Source organism: Carcharodon carcharias, chromosome 3 (genome assembly GCF_017639515.1).
Source record: "Carcharodon carcharias isolate sCarCar2 chromosome 3, sCarCar2.pri, whole genome shotgun sequence".
Taxonomy (NCBI): domain Eukaryota; kingdom Metazoa; phylum Chordata; class Chondrichthyes; order Lamniformes; family Lamnidae; genus Carcharodon; species Carcharodon carcharias.
In genome coordinates this window covers 54477022-54499897 of record NC_054469.1, presented here as the reverse complement: position 1 = coordinate 54499897, position 22876 = coordinate 54477022, and the positions used below count along the sequence as shown (strand labels likewise).

At 39.5% G+C, this 22876-nt stretch overlaps 1 protein-coding gene across 7 annotated transcripts in view; it reads left to right on the top strand.

Annotated features, from left to right (window-relative positions):
• acbd5a (acyl-CoA binding domain containing 5a) overlaps positions 1–19654 on the top strand; it is a 113801-nt gene extending 94147 nt beyond the window's left edge. For all 7 annotated transcript variants that reach the window (XM_041184692.1, XM_041184688.1, XM_041184687.1 and 4 more), the window contains 7 exons: positions 6656–6889; positions 9353–9459; positions 15298–15580; positions 16807–17006; positions 17559–17609; positions 17972–18081; positions 18170–19654. In XM_041184692.1, coding sequence (XP_041040626.1) covers positions 6656–6889; positions 9353–9459; positions 15298–15580; positions 16807–17006; positions 17559–17609; positions 17972–18081; positions 18170–18182 — 998 coding nt within the window. In that variant the 3' untranslated portion in view covers positions 18183–19654. The remainder of the gene's footprint in view (positions 1–6655; positions 6890–9352; positions 9460–15297; positions 15581–16806; positions 17007–17558; positions 17610–17971; positions 18082–18169) is intronic.
• The last annotated feature ends 3222 nt before the right edge of the window (positions 19655–22876 follow it).

Below are 22876 nucleotides of genomic sequence, written 5' to 3'. Positions count from 1 at the left end.
AAGATCCCAAGTTTTTTTTAAATGATTCTCTTAATCCATTGGTTTTTCCTTTTCTTGAGCTTACTATCTCTTACCTCATTTGTTCACCGTGCTTACTGAACTCTATAAGTGGTGCCATTGCCTTTTAGGGTTATATGCTAAATATTTCTTTCAATACTTCCACTAATTGTGGGTTACCCATTAACATTTCAGTCTAGTTTACTATGGTCAGATCATTGCAGATCTCTTTGAAGCTCGCCTTACTTAAATTTATATACTTGGTTTAAGACTCTCTTTTCTCCCTTTCAAATCTATTCCAGTCACAATTTGCAAGATGCTTGCTTACCATCAGATTGTGAACCAATTCTAGTTCATTACTCATCACTAAATCCAGTATGGCAAGTTCCCTTCTTGGTTTTAAAACATTTGTTTCAGAAAATTGTCCTGAATGCATTTTACTACTTCACTGTTTTTACTTTTTAAGCTGTTCAGCTTCTCCCATTATATGTAAAAATTAAAATCTCCCATTCAAGCTACATTGTTTTTGGTGTATGCTTCCCTGATCTCTGTATTTATACATAATGCATTTCTATCGGGAGGATTGCAAACAGCTCCTGCCAGTGTCTTGCACCCTTTGCTGTTCCTCACTGCCTACAATGTTTCCACTGCCTGACTACCAGTACTAAAAATTTTACTTCCTACTGCGATAATTGGGTCTAGCGTCAATACTTTGGCAATTTTCCTGTCCTTTCTGAAAATGCAAAAGCCTGCAAATTTCCTTTCTTTATTTTCTACATTTGTAAAGCAGCTTTGGTGGTGAAATTCTCTCAATGTGTTTCCTTTTTGATACTGTGAAACTTAGGACTGATGGTACCGCATCCTTCCGCAACGTTTTTGTTTCTATAAATAAGTTAACTGTCAACTTTTTAACGCATTAGATCACTTTGTGGCAGAGACTTGGGTACATCTGTTTCCTGCCATCAGCATGTTTAAAGACAGAGTATTTTATGATCTGTGGAAAGATGTTTTGGCAAAGGATTTTTGCAGAAGAAAAATTGATGTGTAGTGCCGGTATTTAAAAATATCATTTTACGTAGAAGCTGTGTCTCAAAGCTGTAGCACCTCCACAAAAATGTTTAAAATATGAGTGATGAGGTTCAGTTTGGCCATGTGCGTTCAGATGTGATATTAAGAAAATGGCATCCTGTAAATTTGGCAAGTGCCTATAGGGCTTGCCCAGGATAGAGAATATTGTGGTGCAGTTAGAGACGAAAAACATGTATGTGGTAGGATACGGGGGGATATAGTTGTTTATCCTCCATTAATGTAAGATTTGTTTTTCTCTCTCTTCCCTACTGCCTCACAACCAAGTTACAAAGTGATGAGTTTGTGTAATAGCCTGTGTATTTACAATGTTCTTGATCAAATGATTTGTATTTTTTTAAAGCCCCAGTGGGCCTATTTTATGAGGAACTATTGCTATTGTTTATCTGTCTTTTATGCATCATTTTTGACCATTTTCAAATATTGTAGAATGTTTCCTGTAATAAAATAATTTTTTTCAAAGAATATAAATTAATGGAGGCGATGGGGTGCAGCCCACCAGCTGGAGAACTAGCGAGAGCCCCGTGTCACCTCTTGTAGGGAAGGCTCACCATGTTAAATGTCACTCAGGCATTTAACTGTACATAAGTGAGTCTTTGCCCATACAAAAGTCCCACCTGCCAAAAGCTGCCAGCCAATTAGAGCAGCTCTATTGAACGTTAGTAGCGGCGGGAGACTGTGACTGTGCTGGTATGATACCCACCTGAGGCTTAGTATTATCACCTCATCCCAGGCCACAGATGAGTGATAGCTGGAGGTGGGGGGAGGGGCATGGCTGTTAGCAGCACCCCCCACCCCCCTCTCCCCGCACCTGGTTCCCTATGCCACTTCCCTTGATCAGACACTGAATGCCTTTGAGTGAGGGAACCCCCATGGACCCTGCATGGGTTTGCTTGTCATGCTCCCTGCATGGGTTTGCTTGTCATGCTCCCTGCATGACAAGGCTCCTGCCTGCTGCTAGATTAATATCAGCGGCTGCAGGATGAAGCACAGGGGCCGCAATTGGCACTGGGGCAGGAAGGCCATCTTCGGGCCTTTCCACGATGGACTTAAGTGACAGGGTCGTCACCCACTACCCTTCCACCTGATTAAATGCCCTCCTCCATCAAAATCGCCACAGGGGAGGAAAATAAATTTCACTCAATGATTTTGCTTTGCTCTTTCTGGAGAGGGTTGAGAAGATGGAGGTTCTCCCTTAGTCGTCCGCAACTCAACCTGCAAAGATATAATGTATTTTTTAATCACACCCATTCATGGTGGTAAAATTAACAGTGCTCCCAGTTGATGGGCAGGCATTTTCAGTTACACACTTGTCAAAGTTTACACCTTTGCCCTGGGCATCTCTCAGTCTGATTGATCTATAGAATCTGGAAAACTGCTGCATGGAGTAACTCTCACCAGTTTGTGATAATGTTTTTATATGATATCAAGGTGATTTTCATAGACATGTCCATGCAACAGATTTTGTTCCACCTCTACAGGATCTCCTGTTCCTTAAATCATGCTTTGTTATTTGCATTCATATTAATTTGAGACACGCACACATACATTGGTGTACAACTGTGTGCATTTTTTTTTGTTTTTGCTGTGTTTAAGTTGCCATATTAATGCAAGTTGAAAAATTTGTGTGGCAGTCCTGCAGATGCCAGCAGGCTATTTGCTCCAGAGTTGCTTCACCAGTTAACTTGATCCTGTTCTCAACTGATACATGCTTTCAGCAGAAGTCAGTGGGATGGGTATTAAGGTGCCTGTTAGGAGCATATTTGTTTTTAGCCTCTATTGTAGCACCCCTACGTTTGTCATGCCCATTACCATCTAACTCTCAGATCCATAGACTGAACTGCAGACATTCTTGATCAGTAGAGCACAAATACTCATTAACTCTTCGAGTTAGCCCTCTTATGTATACTTCCAAAATGAGGTTTCTTAATTATACCAGATAACTCTGGTGAAGTATTCTACAGAACTATTGATGAATTTTTAAGTGAAAAAATTATGGACCAGCAAATATTGGCAAATCAAATTTTGATTTTGAATATTGCCTGAAATTTGTTTTGTAAATCCTACTGGTTCATTTGAGATCTGAATGTTAGTTTGCACAATTTTACCTGTTCAGAATAGGTGATGTGCCTCAAAGTTCCAACTGAAATCATCAGATATTTGTCAGGCCAGTGCCAGATGGCTAGCTGTTATTTTATGCCTTGTGGTTTTGGCTTTTGACCTAATTACTTTAAAAAATATCAAATCATATGCAGACTTGTCATTGCACCAAAATGAATTTACTGTGTAACAACATGTAAGATCATTGATTCAAAATGCTGCATAAATTATTACTGTTAAATTGTGACATAATACAAATAGTTTGTTTAATCGAACAACTTTTTAAGTTGGAAGTCAAGTTCAGTGCACGAAAACTAATGTAAGGACTGCATCGGATAAGAAAATAAATACTTTCCTCGATAATTTACTCTGATATTTTCAACCATATTCTATTGATCTATCATTTGATTTAAAATTGTAAGTTAATAACATTTGATGTGACTTTTTATTCTGCTTTCTCTGTTGTACAAAACTCTAATGATATCTTTTACCTCAAATAACTACATTATCCACATGAAAGATTGATGTACAAGCTTACAGCATTGGCATCCTGGGCAAACCTTGAGCTGAATAAAGAATTGGCTGAAAGAGAGGAAGCATTTAGGGAAATGATGTTAGGCTGGTGCTTTCTATGTAAAGTGACCTCAGGATCTGTGCATTTTCTAATTTTTTTTTTGCTCCTGATTGATGTGATTGGTCAGATTCACAATTGATTCCCAACTTCAGTGGAGTCTGATGAAATGGTTAAAGTGTTACAAATGGACTTCGATAATACTTGCAATGGGTAGAACTATGGCAGATAAAACTCAGGAAAGGTAAGTACAAGGTATTGTACATTGTAATGGAAAAAAATGAAGGACATAATGAGTGAGTGAAGTTGAACCAGAAGGGAAAAGGCTGAAAGAGATCTGAGAGTGATTGACTCCACACTGGCCATATCCAATCATTGCAGAGCTGCAAGTAATGAAGGTTGAGCTACTTTGCCAAATCAGTCACACAACACCTGAGGCCATTTTGCTGCATTTGTATAATAATCTGGACCATCTGAACCCAGATTAGTGTTCAATTATGGTCAGTAGGATAGTTGGAGACATCCAAGCTTTGGAAACGGGTTGGAGAAGAGCCAGCAGCCTGAACTTTAGAGTGTAGTTTTGAGGAAAGAGGAAAAGCTGGAAGAACTTGGTTTCCTAAGCCATGAGAGGAATTTTAAAAGAGGCATATAAGGCGATAAATGTAATTGAAAGGGTTAATTTTTAGCAACGTGTCAAGTTCAACTACAGTGTTAGGACCAAGTGACAAACTGATGTCAGCAAGTGCTTCTTTCTGGAAAGAGTGACTAATACCTGTAATGCACTTTTAGGGAAAATAGCAGCAGACGAATTCTGGAGTGTTTCAAGAGGCAGTTGGATATTGTGAATAAGATGCCAGAGTTCTGTGGAAGGATAAGCTAGGTAGATCATTTGTGGTCTTCATGTCTACTTATCTTTTTTACAAGATGTTGTTGTGTACAATACCTTAGATTTTTATCTCCACCACTTAAGGTAAGCGGAGGTAATATTTTCACCCTTGTTAGTCTGTTTGTAAACAATATATCTCAAACTAATGTCCCAAGTTTAGTTGAAATCAGTCTGCAAATAAGGTATGTCCCAAGGAAGAATTGATTCGCTTTTGGCAAAGGTGGGGATTCGGATCCTGGAATTTTTTAAAGAATCCGTTCACGTTGGCTGATAGGGCGAATGGACCTTTTCTTAGAATGTTTTGGGTTGTTTTATTTTAAAATGTTGTTGATTGGTTGTTTTAGAATGTTGTGGATTGTCTCTGCTGCTGTGGTGAAATTTGTCATAGCTGCCAAAATGTGAGCAGAGTTTTCAGAGCAGGTTATTGGATGTGGATTGGCTTGAAGCCCCCTTAATGAAATGGAAGCTCTTAATAAAATGATTTTTTTTCAACTTTGTAATTACAGAACATCAGCCAGGCAGGGAAAGCCTCAAGGTAGAGCTCCATAATTGTATAACATTATCACAGCATGACAGAAGTCAACACTCTACTGAATGCCCTTTTCACTTGTTTCTAGATAAAGATTTCATTAAGTGCACCTGCAGCAGTTCCTAAATTTACTTCAAATACTATGGCACAAATGAAAAATGATTTTCTAATAGTGCCATTAGATTGTAGCAATTGCTCCCTCTTGAGGAAAACAAAGTTATTTCTCTGAAGTCCATAAAAGGTTTTATTGAAACATCATAAATTTACATAGTTATTAATATTTGATTCCAATGTTTCAAACAAAGGTTAAAAGCTCTTCGTTTTAATGAAGCTCAAGTGACAATTAACTGAATAAGCAATGAAAGCTGCAAAAGAAGCCAAAATAAGAGCATAAGAATTTGGAGCAGGTATCGGTTATACGACAACTGAAGCCTAATCTGCCATTCAGTAAGATGGTTCATCTTTGATCTCAACTCCACTTTCCTGCCCAATGCCAATGCCCCTTATTTCCCCTAGAGTCCAAGAATTTTTAATGTCAGCGTTCAAAGGCATTTACAAATAAATAAAAATTTGCAGGTGTGATGAAAAAATACAGGAGAAAGATTTTATGTGGAAAAATCAAGTAATTGATACATTACATTGGATCCAAAAAAAATTCCACAACTCCTTGCTATAGATATTAGAAGACATAATTAGATTTTCATCTGTTTCTTTCCCACCATCCCCAAAATATAAGTGCAGTTCAAAAAAGCTAGGCCTCAATAGAAAAGCTCCTCAGAACATGGATGAAAAAGGTATGGATAAGTACAATAATTCTGCCTATCCTTATGATCTCGTCATTCTTTCTTTCTTTCTCTCTCTCGCTCTCTCTGTTATATATTAATTTCCTTTTTGTATTTCGTTAATGCTGAGAAAAGACAAGTTGTTGAAGCTTTTTGTCTTGCACTGCTCATGTCGCAAGAATACCAAATGTAAAGGGAACAACAGTTTATACTTCATGAGAAGAGAGTGCTGATTGGTTGGCAAGTGGACTCCACTTGACAATCAGCACTCTCTTCTCATGAAGTATAAATTGTTGTTCCCTTTACATTTGGTATTCTTGTGAATTGTGCTGATGAATGCAAGACAATCAGCTTCAACAACATGCCTTTACTTTTTGAGCAATACCTCAAGTTCTGCACTACCAAATAACTATTTTGTAATTTCCCTATTTGGTAACATTACTCAGCCAAAAATGACTTGCTAGCCATTCCGAGCCTTCAAGTTTGCTATTTGATATCTTGAAGCCATTTTTTTTAAATGTAGCATCAGAAAGCCCTAGCTTTCCCTTCATAGCTACAGCTCTTGTTCTTTTGTGGAACTTGGTTGAAGTATAAGTGGGGAAGTATCAATGTAGCTCTGTTATCCATTTTTAGCTGTATTCTACTGTTGAAAGAAAAGCTTTATTTGTTAAAGTATTGACCTGTTCTTGTGGGTTTTCTTCTAGAAGAAACTGAAGTAGTGAAACTGAAGGGCATGACTCAGGGGCTAACGGATGTGAAATTGGAAGATGTGAAACCAGGACTCCTGCTCTCCCAAGACACTGTTGGTGAGATAGCAAACCCCTGTATCCTGTATGATACTCCAAATCCTAAGTCAGTGCTGAATGCAGAGGATCAGGGGGAGGAAAAGAAAGGAAACATTCAAACCATACAACAACCTGATATCAATGGTGAAATAGGTATGGCTTGCAATAACTGTTCTCATGAGCATTCTGAAACCATGACTGAAAATGTCCATGATAGCAAAGCTTTATTCATTTCATTAATCATGCAGTTTGTTCTTGCACTTTGGTATTTTCTCACATACCATGCAACTGGCAGAGAAAGAGAAAATTTTTTGCTTTTGATCTACATTTGTATTTGCATAAAATTAGTTGGTTTTTGCAATGAATAACATTTGATTAATCCATTTTGGAAAGAGAAAGTTGTTTTTTTTTTCATGTACGATACAACTTGAGTCGTGAAATCACTAAAATTCTGGGAAAATCCAAGATAAATTCATCATCTTTATCTCTATCTTTTAAATAATACTTAATTCCTTAGATATGGAGACTCATTAAGCAAGGTTTAAGTTTTTTAAATTAATTTATTTACAGGGTGTGGGCGTCGCTGGCTCGGCAAGCATTTATTGCCCATCGCTAATTGCCCGTGAGAAGGTGGTGGTGAGCTGCCTTCTTGAACCGCTGTAGTTCCAATGAACTAGTAGCAGTAATTCACTTGCCCCCATCTATGCTTGCAGCCAAAATGTATCTGTTTAACATTGATGTTGAGTTTCTCAATATACGTGAATGTGCATATTTATATTCCTGAACCAATGATGCTGACTGAGTAAGTATCAATTTTAGCAATTGTTTTTGTATATTCTGATTAGAGAAGGAAATCTTGTAGGGTTGCATAGTGGTATTGTCACTGGACTAATTCTCCGATAGCCAAGGTAATGCTCTGTGCACCCTGGTTCAAATCTCACCACAGCAGATGGTGAATTTGAATTCAATTAAAAATCATGGTCTAATGATGACCATGAAACCATTGTCAATTATCATAAAAACCCATCTGGTTCATTAATATCCTTTAGGGAAGGAAATCTGCTCTCCTTGCCTGGCCTACATGTGACTCCAACTACATAGGAATGTGGTTGACTCTTAAATGCCCCAGCAAGCCATTCAATTCTCCAGGGCAATTGGGGATGGGCAATAAATACTGACCTAGCCAGCGATGGCCACATCCCATAAACAAATAAAAAAAAACATTCTGGGCCCTGTTTTAATTTGGCGGAAAAAAAAAATTGTTCACGGAAAATTTACTTAGTGAATGCAAGTTAACTGGTTCGTTCTTGGACTGTATTAGTTTTCCATTTGCGACGAGTAACTAACCTCTTTACTCCCCAAAGCCTGTCCACCATCGACAATGCACAAGTCAGGAGTGTGATGGAATACTCCCCACTTGCATGGATGAGTGTAGGTCCAACAACACTCAAGAAGCTTGACACTATCCAGGACAAAGTAGCCTGCTTGTTTGGCACCCCTTCAACTACCATCCACTCCCTCCACCACCGGCACACAGTGGCAGCAGTGTGTACCATGTACAAGATGCACTGCAGAAACTTACTATGGCTCTCTTGGCAGCACTTTCCAAACACACAATGGCTACCATCTAGAAGGACAAGGGCAGCAGACATTTGGGAACACCACCACCTGGAAGTTCCCCTCCAAGCCACTCAGTATCCTGACTTGGAAATATATGGCCATTCCTTCGCTGTTGCTAGGTCAACATCCTGGAACTCCCTCCCCCTAACAGCACTGTGGACGTACCTATGCCTCATGGACTGCAGCGATTCAAGAAGGCAGCTCACCATCACCTTCTCAAGGGCAATAAATGCTGGCCAGGCCAGCAATGCCCACTTCCCGTAAATGAATTAAAAAGAACACAGCAAGTGGTTAAGGTATGCACTGTCTGAGTGTGTGGCAGAGGCAGGTTCAATCGGAGCATTCAAAAGCGAACTAGACTGTTATCTGAAAGGGAGCAATGTGCGTGGTTACGGGTAGAAGGTGGGAGAATGGCACTGAGTAAATTGCCCATTCAGAGAGTGTGCAGAAAGATGTGCTGAATGGCCTCCTTTGCTGTAAAAGTTCTGAGATTCTGTGATTAGTATTGCTTTAACCAGTGCTCCTTGATTTACTTTTTTCCTACACTTCCTACACTTTTCAACCCTGATTGAGTCCTACAGCTTTAACTATTCACCTAGATTTTAAATGAAGCATCTGCAGAGGTTAAAAATGTGTGGAGATTAGCAATATTAATGCTAATTAATTGCACGCTCTTGAAATTAATTTTTGCTTAAACTTATTGGCCTATTTGAAAAGAAAACCAACTGTGAAATTTAAGCACCTATAGTAATAAGTTTTACTAACTTGATTAATAAAACAATTTTTTTTCAATTTCATGGAGAATAACCAAGTTGTTTTTAACAGACTTATTTCCATTTTCTTGAGAGTTAAAACCCTGTAGTTTGCATTAATAATTTTAAATTCCTAAGTAAGTTTCTCTCCCTGTGCATTGGTTACCTCAGCTCTTAATGTGGTCTCAACACCTTATTTTGTTAGTGCTCATCACTTGTTTTATTCATCCTTCCATTTGTACAGATGGGGTGGAAAACCAAGTTGTTGAGCTTTCGGGAATTCAGCACATCACAAGTGACTCAGACAGTGAAGTATATTGTGATTCAATGGAACAACTGGGACTAGAAGAGGTAATTGCTGATATGGTGAACAGCACATAACAAGGTTAAAGCCTTGTAATTATACAAACATACGAATTAGGAGCAGGAGTAGGCCCCTCGGCTCCTCGAGCCTGCTCTGCCATTCAATAAGGTCATGGCTGATCTGCTTGTAAACTCACTTCCGCATTCCCACCTACCCCCAATTAACCAATAAGGAATTTATCTACCTCTGCCTTAAAAATATTCAAAGATTCTGCTTCCACCATCTTTTGAGGAAGAGAATTCCAAAGACTTGTGACCCTCCGAGAGATAAAAATTTTGCTCATCCCTGTGTTAAATAGGCGACCCTTATTTTGAAACAGTGACTTCTAGTTCTGGATTCTTCCATAAGAGAAAACATCCTCTCCACATCCACCTTGTCAAGACCCCTCAGGATCTCATATGTTTCAATCGAGCCGCCTCTTACTCTTCTAAACTCCAGCAGATACAAGCCTCGCCTGTCTAACCTTTCCTCATAAGATAACCCACCCATTCCAGATATTAGTCTGGTAAACCTCTGAACTGCTTCCAACGCATTATATCCTTCCTTAAATAAGAAGACTAATATTGTACACAGTACTCCAGATATAATGTCATCAATGCTCTATATAACTGAAGCATAAACTCCCTACTTCTGTATTTAATTCCCCTTGATAACAATAACATTCTATTAGCTTTCCTAATTTCATGCATACTAACCTTTTGAGATTCATGCACTAGGACACCTAGATCCCTCTGCATCTCTGAGCTCTGCAATCTCTCACTATTTAGATAATGTTTTTTTTAATTCTTCCTGCCAAAATAGACAATGTTACATTTGCCCACAATGTATTCCATTTGCTAGATCTTTGCCCACTCACTTAACCTATCTGTATCCCTTTTTGGCTGCCTTATGTCTTTTTCACATCTTACTTTCCTAGCAATCTTTGTGTCATCAGTATATTTAGCAACCATATCTTCAATCCCTCCATCCAAGTCACTTATATAGGTTATTAAAAGTTGAGGCCCCAGCACTGATCCCTGTGGCACACCACTCTTTACATCTTGCTAACCAGAAAATGACCCATTGATGCCTGCTCTCTGTTGCCTGTTAGCTAGCCAATCTTCTATCTATGCCAAGCCTTTGATGTGGCACCTTATCAAATCCCTTCTGGAAATTTCAGTACAATGCATCCACCAGTTTACCTTTATCCACAGCACATGTTACTACTTCCAGGAGCTCCAATAAATTGGTTAAACATGATTTCCCTTTCCCAAAGCCATGTTGACTCTGCCTGAATATCCTGAATTTTTCCAAATGCCCTGCTGTGTAACGTCTTTAGTAATAGCTTCTAGTATTTTCCCAATGACAGATGTTATGCTAACTGGCCTGACGTTTCCAGTGTTCTGTCTGCCTCCCTTTTTGAATGAAAAAGTTATGTTCACCATTTTCCAATCAAATGGAACCTTCCCCGATTCTAGGGAATTTTGGAAAATTAAAACCAATATATCAACTATCTCCCTAGCCACTTCTTTTAAGACCCTTGGTCCATCAGTCCCTAGGGACTTGTCAATGTGCAGATCCAACAATTTGCTCAGTACCACTTCCCTGGTGATTGTAATTTACTTGAGTTCCTCCCTCCCTTTCATTTCCTGTTTTACAACTATTTCTGGGATGTTACTTGTATTCTTGGTAGTGAGGACTGATGAGAAATACCTGTTCAATTTATCTACCATCTCCTTATTTCCCACTATTAATTCCCCAGACTCACTCTCTATAGAGTCAACAGTCACCTTGTTAATTTTCCTTTTTTAAACATCTATAGAAACTATTGCTATCTATCTTTATGCTTCTAGCTAGCTTACTCTTCTACTCTAATTTTTCCTTCCTTATGAATCTTTTAGTCATTCTTCGCTGTTTTTTATATGCTGTCCAATCTTCTGACCTGCGCAATTATATGCTTTTTCTTTAAGTTTGATACTAACTTTAACTTTTTTAACCAACCACGGATGATCAGTCCTCCCCTTGGAATTTTTCTTTCTCGTTGGAATGTATCTATTCTGTATATTTCAAAATATTCCCCTAAATGACTGCCACTGCATCTCTATGGACCTACCTCTTAACCTAATTTGCCATTTTGCTTTAGCTAGCTCTGCTTTCATGCTCTCATAATTGCCCTTATTTAAGCTTAAAATGCTATTCTTAGACCCACTCTTCTTCCTTGAACTCAATGTAAAATTCAATCATATCACAATTGCTATTACCTAGGGTGGCTTCACTATGAGATCATTAATGAATCATATCTTGTTGCACAACACCAGGTCTAGTATGCCTGCTGCCTGGTTGGTGCCAGAACATGCTGTTCTAAGAAACTATCCTAAAAACTTTCTATGAATTCCTCATCTAGGCCACCTTTGCCCATCTGATTTTTTGATCTATATGTAGATTAAAATCCCCCATGATTATTGCCATACCTTTCTGACAGCCTTCCATTATTTCCTCCTTTGTACCCTGTCCTACCTGTTGGGAAATAGTTTAAGTTATATTTGGCTTTTTTCAATGTTAGGAATGAGTTTTAGCTTTAATGTTTAAGTTTGATTTGTATTTCTGTATCTGTGTTCAAGGTCAAATTGAGTTTTAGTTTCACTTTAAAAGGGTGCCTGCACTTCTAATGATTTTTACAACTCTTAAAAAGAAGTTAAGCAAACACAAGAGTAGAAAAACTGCTGTTGCCTAGCAAGAGGGGTCCAGAGAGGCAGGTCCCTCCCACAGAAATGCATAGAAAAGCTAGAAACAGCAATTTTGATTTGGAAGCTGTTGGAGTTCAGCAGGTTTTGAAGATAGCTATCAGGCAGGAGCAGTCTAGATGGGACAGATAGCAAGTCCCAAGCTAAAGAAAGCCCCAAAATCCAGGGGAGTGGAAGAGGGGAAAGTCCAAAGAAGACCACCTAATCACATGAAGGACAGGAACCTAGAAAAGGTCCTGTTAAGTGAAGCTAAGAGTGAGGGACAGAGAGAGAGGCTCCAAGCTTCAGATTTAAAGAGACAAATGCTGCAGAAAGCAGATTTAAAGCGAGAACAACTTGCAAGAGCTAAGAAGATCCAAAGAGATGGCGGAAGGCCTGTAACTCTTGTTATCAGTATGTAAAGCAGTAGTATACTGTTGACAGCTGAGTAGGTGAGAGTGTGTGCACGGAAGACAGCTTGAATGCAAGTGGCGATCCAGGGAAGAGGAACATTGGAAGGAGAGTTCAAAACCCTGGAGGTGAACCCTTGCGGAAGGCATCTGAGAGAAAGCATTGGTTTGGGAGAAGACTCCAAAGCGAGTTCTTGGAGAGTGGAGATTGGAAACCCTTGTGTGAAAGACGGAGTTTAGTGACACTGGTTGGCTCAGTGTGGCAAGCATCTGAGAGGAATTAAGGAGAGATCCATAGCATCTGGCTGAGGTGGCATCTATCACTTGGTTTCAGAATGTGGTATGTCTGACCACAGGGTGCCTGTTGGTACATGGACTGTGTACTTACTGTGAACATCAGCGTATAAGATAGCTTTTGTAACTTGTGTTATCCTTGCACGTCTGCATATCTCTGTAAAGCTATAGTTGTGGGTGAAGGATTATTGTAAAATAGTTCATCTTGCTTACTAAATGTTTTATTTTTTGTTAAAAGTTCATCAGCTGACTTCTGTGATTCAGTTCAGTAGCTACTCTCCCCATACCTAAACAAACAATTAAAAGTTAGGATCTATCACCCTGGGATCAGGCTTGTCCACGGGTAATCTCAGCTGGGATCATAAGGAGGTTAGGAGGCCTATACAACACTCCCACAAGTGACTTCTTGCCTTTATCAGTTTTCATCCCTACCCAAACTGCTTCTACATCCTGGTTTCCTGTACTTGGGTCATCCCTCTTTATTGTGCTAATACCAACATTAATTAACGGACCCAACCCTCCACCTTTGTCCTAGCTTTGTGTCCTTTCTAAATATCATATACCCTTCAATATTCAGGTCCCAATCTATGTCATCCTGTAGCCATGACTCTGTATTTGGCTATCGGATTGTACTTATTTATTTCTCTTAGTATTCTCAGTTCATCTGTTTCATTTTGAGCACTATGTGCATTCAGATACAGAGCCTTTAGTTTTGTTATTTTTATTATTTTTGTAACCTTTAGCATTATCTGCTTATTTACTCTCAGATTTGCGAGCTCTGTTTCTTCCTATCATGGTCTGTTTATCGTTTTCCACATTGATACCTTCTGTCTTGCCTTGTCCCTACTCTTTGATTTAACACATCTTCCCAAATTTGATCCCTTGCCCTCACTATTTAGTTTAAAGCTTCCCTAGTTATGCGGCTTGCTAGAACACTGGTCCTAACAGTGTTCAGGTGTAGACCATCGCAACAGTATAGCCCCACTTTCCCCAGTGCTAGTGCTAGTGCCCCACAAACCAGAACCCACTTCTCAGACACCAGTCTTTGACTACACATTCACCTGTCTTATGTACCCTATGCCAGTTTGCATGTGGCTCAGGTAGCAATCCAGAGATTATTAACTTTTAGGCACTGCTTTTTAATTTAGTGCCTAGCTGCTCATACTGGCTATGCAGAACCTCTTTCCTAGTTCTACCTTTTGTTGTTGGTACCTACATGGACCACTAAGAATTGATTACATACACAAGGTAGTATATAGTATAGAAAAATTAAACTAGAGTACTACTTCAAGGTAGCCATCACAGCAAGGACTACAGGTTGGTGAAAGGCAAACTGATGGCTGCTGCCATGAAGTGCTTCCTGCAGTGAATGATCAATACATGCATAGGCTAGGGTACTGGAGGTAAAAACCTTGTAGACAATTCAACACTGTGATGGAAGACCGTAGGCTTCTTTGGATTGATGGCCTAAGGTAGATTGATTGAGTCTTGCTCATTGTTGTGTAATGTGGGAAGGTTAGACAGACTGGACTTGTTTCCACTGGAGTTTAGAAGAGTGAGGGATGATTTGATTGAAGTACGTAAGATCCTGAACAGTCTCAACAAGGTGCACCTTGTGGGTGAGTCCAGAACTAGGGGCCACTGTTTTAAAATTAGGGGTCACCCTCTTAGGACAGAGATGAGGAGAAATTCTTTCTGTGAGGGTTGTGCGACTTTGGAACACACTGCCTCAGAAAGCGGTGGAGGCGGGGTCATTGAATATTTTTAAGGCAGAGGTTGATAGATTCTAGGCAAGGGCATCAAAGGTTATCAGGGGTAGATGGGAATGTGGAATTTGAAACACAAACGGATCAGCCATGATCTTATTGAATGAATGGCGGAGCAAGCTCAAGGGGCTGAATGGCCTACTTCTCCTATTTCATATATTGGTACTACAATTGGATCCCTCCCCCACATCCCCCTCCTCTCACCTTCTCTCCCCTCTCTATGTAAATGATTTGTGGTAATTATTCTGTGAGATACTTTGAGATTAGTGTTTCATATAGATATCATGTAAACAGAAATTTGAGAAACTGAATTATAGTGAATCATTTTGGCGATATGACAGGAACCCTTCTTACTGCTAACATAGGATCATCTTTCTCCTCTGTTATTACTGCCTAACCAAACTTATCTTCCATTACGCCCATAGCAGGAACTTCTTAACTATGCATGTTTGTAAATTATTTTTAATGATCATAAATGAAAAACAAAAATCGATTAACTTTTACAAGTCACATGCTACTTATCAAATGAAAAATAAAAGCTTTTGTCTTGGGTTACAGCACGTTTTCTTAAATATGCTCAACATGAATATTGCATAAATAATCATTGATCTTTTCAAGTACTGTAAACATACTGTTTTATTTCATTTTTGTAGATTTCAGGTGCTGGCAGTTGTGACAGAGAGAATTTTAACAGTTCTCTGATAATCTCAGAATTTGATCACAGACAGCTACTGGGAAACACAAATAGTTCCAAAGTAGAGTTAGAATGTTCCCTAAAATCCCTTGGGAATCCTGGAACAGTGAAGGTGCAGGATTTGGGAGGAGAAGGAGGTGTTACCCATGGTGGTGAAGATGCAAAGTCAGGTGGAAGTGGCCCTCACAAAGAGAAGATAACCAGCAAAAGAACTGAGTTTCATGGGCCAAGGAGAGGACGAGGTATGTTTTTTAATTGAAAGAGGGCCTTTACTTTAAGAATTGTTCCACAAATATGTCCCAAGGGCTTGTTTTTGTGAGTAGTTTTGTTGGGGGAGAGGGGATTGCAAGTTGCAATTTATTTTCTTTCCTCTTCTGTTGAAGCTCCATTTGTTTTGCACGTTTCCCTTCTAAGGAAGATTGAAGACCCCCTCCAAGGAACGCCCCCTCTTAATCTATAGTTGACTTCAATGTGGTGAATGAGCATTGCAGGGAAACCAAAAGTAAGAGGGAGGGATGATGTATAATCTTTCCTTTCCCTGTTAATAAAGTATATGGAGTTCTTAATTAGACACATTACTCAAAACTCTTAGTATAAATTATCATAGTAATGCATTTAAAGTAAACACAGCATTACAACTAAAGCAATGAGAAAAGGCTGACTCATCAACAACATGCATTTATATAGCACTGTTGAACAAGGACAGGCATCTCAAGGCACTTCAGAAGTGTAATTTCTTCAGTAGCATCTACCCAAAACTGTGACCTTCACCACCTGGAAGGGCAGCAGTTGCATGGGGAACACCAAGTTATACACCATTGTCTTTTCATTATCACTGGGCTAAAATCCTGGAACTCCCTCCATAACAAGGATTGTGGAAACACCTTCACTACACTGATTATAGCAGTTCAAGAAAGCAGCCCACTATCCCTTCTCAAGGGCAACTAGGGATGAGCAATAAATGCCAGCCTTGCTAGCAGCAACCACATCCAAAGATCCAATTTTTTAAAAACTGCGCTGGTGTGTTGCTCCAAATGAGCCACTTGGTATAATTTCACATTTCTGCCCCCTCTGTCGCTTATGAACTTATCCAATTGTTTTAAATGATTTATCTCCTGTGCCTCAACAATTCTTTGTGGCAGAGATTCCCACATCCTATCCACCATCTATTAATAGATTTCTCTCTACCCCCCCCTGTTAATTTTTATAATTATTATCACTTGTTTCAATCTTGCTGACCGGTGGAAACAACCCAACACAGTTAATCTTATCATAATTCTCCATAATGTTGATGACAGCTATTGGGTCACTCCTTAATTTTCTTGGCTCTGAATGTCTTTGCCATTGAATTTCCTAGAACATTGAAGCATTTGTAACCAATTGTCTTTTTAAGCAGTTGATGTGTTTGCTTTGCATTGTTGCTAAATTAGAAGGAGCCATTTAAATTGTGTTCCTGTTTACCTTGTAGGTAATAGGATGCAGCATTCGGGGGATGGTTTTCAGATCACACAGCTGGGTAATGGTGGCGATGGGGAACGAAGGGGGTCAGAACGGCTACAAAAAGTTAATGTGAATGAACAGATCGCAGTAGCGCTCATCAGGCTCCAGGAAGATATGCAGAGTGTGTTGGAACGGCTTCATATGTTGGAAGCAGTGACTGCTTCTCAGGTAAGAGCTAATCACAAAGAAACAAGTGTTGATTATATCTACAAATATGTAATCATGCACTTCCTACCCATGATTATAGGTTCTGTGATGTAAGATCACATGGTGCAGACCCATGGGTATTAATGCCCTGCTGTGGTGAATTAAGGGATGGGGAGTAGATTTGCACTAAGGTGCACTCCCAGTCTTAACTAGACCATCAGTGAAAGTGCTGAGATGTTTGTGTTTCTCCACAAGGAAAGAGAAAATAGATAACTTGCAGACACATAACAATATTGGCAAAAGCCATAGGAAGAAAGGAGATATGGGTCATTGAGTGCTTTTTTTTTTAATTCAATAAAAATATATAAAAGGTGAAAGGAAAATAGGAGAATCTCTGTATGAACGCAAATATTAATTTGGGCTTACTTCGTTCGAATTGGTGTCGCATCAATAATTGGAATTTGCATAAAAGGTAGCATTTGCAAAACTTACTCTTATTATCCTTACAACCTTGCTTATGTTTTATTCAATAAGAAAAACTATGGAATTTGTTTTCATTCCTTCATATCACAGGCCAAGTCCGAAAATGTCCAATCAGAGTTTAAACATGGTGCAGATGAAGAGGTAATTATTGCATCTGTGTTCATCATTATATTAATATGATAAAATCAATTCTAAATCGTTTTGTAGAATTTGAGGAAGCAGAGTTAAGTTAATTTTGGTCGGTAGTGTTCCATTTTCCTAGCACAAGCATTCTCATAGTTAGGAAGAACTTTAATGATCCTTCATGTTGATATTTTCATTTAATAATTTTCTATTTGCTTTGATTTATGTAGGCAGGCACTACGCTCTGCCATGTTGATTTTTCAAAACTTGGGTGTCGTGTGTAATTTTTAAAAATTTTATGTTTTGCACAATGTCATATTTTTAGTGCTGAAGGACAATATTTGATCTGTGTTTTTTTTCTCTCCCCCCCCACCATTCAGAGACCATCCTGGTGGCCTTTTGATATGTCTGGCCGTACTATACTATTTGCAATTCTTTGGCCTGTTGTTGTCCAGTTATTGGTACATATGTATTTTCAAAGGAGGAAGAGGTAACTTTGAATAAGTTCTTTTGGTTTCTACTCACTAGAAATGACTGCAACCAGAATGATTTTGTCTCATGTCTGTCTCAAATTCCAGAAAATCAAATTAGACATTCACCTGGGATTGTAAAGGCCGCAGACTCAGAAAATTGGAGAGCATAGAAGGTGTGACATGATGGTTTGCATTTGTTCATTCAGTGGTATTTTACCTTAACGTAGACCAATTATGTGCATTTTGCTTTAATGCTACCATGAATGCACACTGTACATAACTAAATACTATATCATTACTGATACTTGAACCAAACAATTACATTAATTCTGGATGGATTTAATAATTATCTTTAAGTTATATTGTCCTGATTTTTAAAAATTTATGTAACAAAGCACTGCACTGTCATCTTACTAGTAAACGCTGTATCTGACTGAATGCAAGTGGGTTTAGCTGCTTGTGATATAGCTAAAATCGATTTTGGATAGAAAATAGGGAATCCTAAGCATTAGAGATATATATATATATATATATACAAAACACTTAATTTCTAGTGTTTTAGCTAGAAATCAGTTAATAAAAATGTTGCACCTTACAGTTCTTTGGCCAAATTCCTCGTCAGTAAGGTATCAATGAACCAAGGATTTCAATTTTTTATTGCAAGACCTTTTGGAAGAGCAGTGAGTTCTCCCGGTGTCCTGGTAACATTCTCGCTCGACCAACATTACCAAAACAGATTATCTGGTCGTGTATTCAGTTGCTGTGTGTGGGATCTTGCTGTGCACACATTGGTTGCTGCTTTTGTCAGCAAAATAGTGATTGCACTTAAAACAAAAAAATTGCTTGTAAAGCAATTTGGCACATAGTTTCTTTCCTTTATATGGTTAGTAAATCAAAATTTAAATGATGGAGTTTACACACACACAGCTGCCAAACAAACAGTAATATCCCCCAGATTGTTGCAATTGAATGGAGTGCTTTGATCCATTGATCAGTTCCTTTGGATGACCTATTAGATTGATATTTTGGTCTTTATTTTATGTACTTTATTGTTTAGCAACAAGCCATATATAGTAGACATAAGTTGCTTTATCGCCAGCATTTTTGCTGGAATATTGACGAAAATTGAGATTATGTAATGAGACAATAATGTACTGAGATTATCCAGTAGATACAGCGTTTATATGTCCTTTCTCATGCATGTAACTTTATTTATATATAATTGTCAACTATGAAGTCTACTCATCAACGCTGTTAATAGTTGTACAAATTAGACTATATGAAAGCAAGTGCAATATTTTTTCAATTGCATTGTAATAAAATTGCAAATTGAAGAAGATAAATCTCACAGGTTATCTAATAGCAATTTAATACTAATTTTAAATTAAAATGAGTTATAAGATCCAGTTTATCAAACCACTTTATTATAACAGCCATTTTTATGAATGTTTAGAGTTCTGCTGAAATCTCAGGCTCCTATTCAAGAAAAAATAGTGTAAGCATGAAAATAACTTGCAGAATATAGCTTTAAGCATGATAGATATGGTATATTTTTATCATATGAGCCACAAATAAATCTTTTTGCTGGAAGTTTTGTGATTTTTTTTGTATTTATTTAAAAATTGAAATTAGGAGAATAAATTACTGAGTGTTTGTGTGTGTCTATGTGGTCATCATGCTGTACCTACAAATTCTGACTACAGTACATTTTGAGAATTCCTAGGCCTGTTTCAGTTATAGAAATTCTCATGGTTTCTAACATATACAGACATAGCTAATTTGAATATTTAGTTTGATGGATGTTATTTGATTTCTTGATCATCATGTGAAAAAAGTATTACACTGTAAACAAAGTAAACAGGCTATTGGGCTTTGGCTGAATTAGTTCTCACGTCCCCCTCAGGCCATTTTGAAGCTGTATGTTACTCTGATCAGGCCACGCCTAGAGTACTGTGAACAGTTCTAGGTGCAGTGACATAAAAATGTTATCCCAACCTTAAATTAGGAGTTCAGTTACAGGGCTAGTAACTACATATTATAATACATAGGATATACGGCACAGAAACAGGTCATCCGACCCAACCAGTCCATGTTTATGCTCCACTGGAGCCTCCTCCCATCTTCCCTTCTACTTCATGTCTATACTGTTTACTTCAACCACTCCCTGTGGAATGGAGTTCCACATTCTCACCACTCTAGGTGGAAAAGTTCCTGCTGAATTCTGTATTGGATTTCTTGGTGACTATCTTATATTGATGGCCACTAGTTATGCCCTTGCTCACAAGCAGGTATATTCTCTCTGTCCTCACTACCAAAACCATCTTATAATTTTAAAGACCTCTATTAGGCTACCCCTCAGCCACCTTTTTTCAAGAGTAGAGACCCAACTTGTCAATTCTTTCCTGATATGTATACCTATTTCTGGTATAATTTTTGTGAATCTTCCTTGCACCATTTCCAGTGCCTCTATCCTTTTTATAAAACAGCAACCAGAACTGCATGTAGTACTCTAGGTGTGGTTTAACCAAGATTCAATATAGGTTTAGCATAACTTCCCTCCTTTTCATTTCTGTTTCACTAGATGTAAAGCCTAGTGCTTTGTTTGCTTTTTGTGGTCTGGCTAATCTGTGGCGCAACTTTGTGATGTGTGTACTTATACTCAGATTCCTTTGTTTCTCTACCCAACCTAGAGTTGCACCTTCCAAGTACTAAGTGACCTCTCTGTTCTTACTACCAAAATGTACTACCTCACATTTATCTCTGTTGAACTTTACTTGCCCATTCTGCAAGTTTGTTATTGTCCTCCTATAATTTGTTTCAGTCCTTCCGCCACCCCCCAATTTGGTGTCATCCACAAAATTGTAAAATATTATACAGGCATATCAATAAAACATGAAGGCTGTGATTGGAATATGACCATTGGAGGAAGAACAGAATAATACACAGGTAGTGATCGAGATAGCAGAAATATTAAATAATTATTTTGCTTTGGTATTTACCAGGAGATAGAACAGGTGGGGAATAACGAATATCTAGTAAGGAGAAATATAATAATGAATAGTCAGCATGCATCTTCAGCATTGGGTTGGTGGCAGCTTCCAGAGGCTCATCACCTGACTCTGTGTGGGTGGCTGGTCTCCAGCAAACGTCCGAGTGCTGAAGACCTGGGCTGTTCCTGCCTCTGACTGCTGTGGGGACATGTCAATGAGGTGTCCCCCAGAAAGTGAGCCCCAGCTCTGCCCCCCGAGCTGTCTGTCTCTGAGCTGGTGGACGGTGCATGTGAGCGCCATGAAGGTTCTTCCAGAACCTGCTCTTCAGATGTGGTCTGGGGGCTCGGCCGTGTGGGCCTAGATCTGCTGGTGCCTAGAAAATAGAGTTTCAGTTAATGAACATAAGCTATATAAGGTTGCATGTGGGTCACTGTCAGGATTTGATGAAGTGATGGAACTGTGGATCTGTACTAGGTTGCTGGGAGAGGCCGATCTCCCCTTCCCCACAGGAGCGATTCCTTTCCTTCCTGGCCAGCTCAGCTGCAGCTTCCTTGAACTCAGTGAGGGCGATGATGTCGGCCCTCCCTCCCAGGCTCTGTGATCTCTCACGCCTATTGTGCACCAGCTTGGCCTGTATGTAGAAGGAAAGGTATGTGATGAGAAGGGATGGAGCAGAGGTTGGGTGAGATGCATGTCCCCAGTGTGTGGCCATGTCAGGCATGGCACAGTGGGTAGCACTCCTACTTCTGAAATTAGAAAGTTGTGGGTTCAAGTCCCATTCTGGGGACTTTAGCGCAAAATCCAGCCTGAGGCTACTGAGGGGTTGCTGCAATGTCAGAGATACCATTGTTGAGCTGTGGCTGTAACTGAGGCTCTGTTGGTCCCTCTTGGGTAGTTGTTGAAAAGATCTCCCGTGTGTGTGGTGAGTCCTCCCCAGAAGGGCCAGAGAATGGAATGTGAGCAACATGATAGATGGGATGATGTTGATATGTGTCCCCCGCTAATGGTTGCGTGAGATCCCAAAAGAGAGTAGCCGTTTGAGTGCATGGTGCCATGATGAGACTTTGACATTGGAGGGTGTTGAAGGATGACTTACCCTGGCGGAGCAGATGAGATCATTCATCCTCTTCCTGCTCTGCATTTTTGCAATGGCCTCCCAGGCCAGAGAAGTGATGCTGGTGTGCTTCCTGGAGCCATTCCTAGGATACAGGAATGCTTGTGCACCTGCAATCCTCTGATCAAGGCCTTGAGGGTGAAGCGGGTGCTGCCGCCTTCGTGAGTCTTTTGGCCGCCGTCTTGTGTCTGGATGACATCTCTCTACACGTCCTGAAGACAGGTGGGCTGGAGAGAGAGAGATTGTGTTGGTCTGGCGTTTAAATGTGGCACCCGGACCTTCAACCCCGCCAGCTGACAGCCGGCGGACGAATCAGCTTCTGACTCGCCAGGTGATTCGGACTGATACTCATCTGTGCATAATTAATGAGCTTTCAAGCACAGAATCAAGTGCAAGTTTCCACCATTCTGGCCAGCGCTGAAACTGCCCACTCCTGCACTTAGGATGGAATTTTGACTTTGAGACTATGTTTGGAGTTTTGCAAGCAATGCTGGTTGAGTACGGTCAATACTCTTCCTGTCCGAACAGCTGGATGGAGGTGCTGTTTCACACGATCCACCAGTCGTTGAATATACGGTGTACAGACTTGGCATCACACCAGCACTGAAATTCATATACCACGTTTCTCATTTGTGTGGCAGGCAGAACATTTTCGTTGGTTTGACGACAGCATCCTTTTAGTGGAGAATACCACTCATGTTACCACTG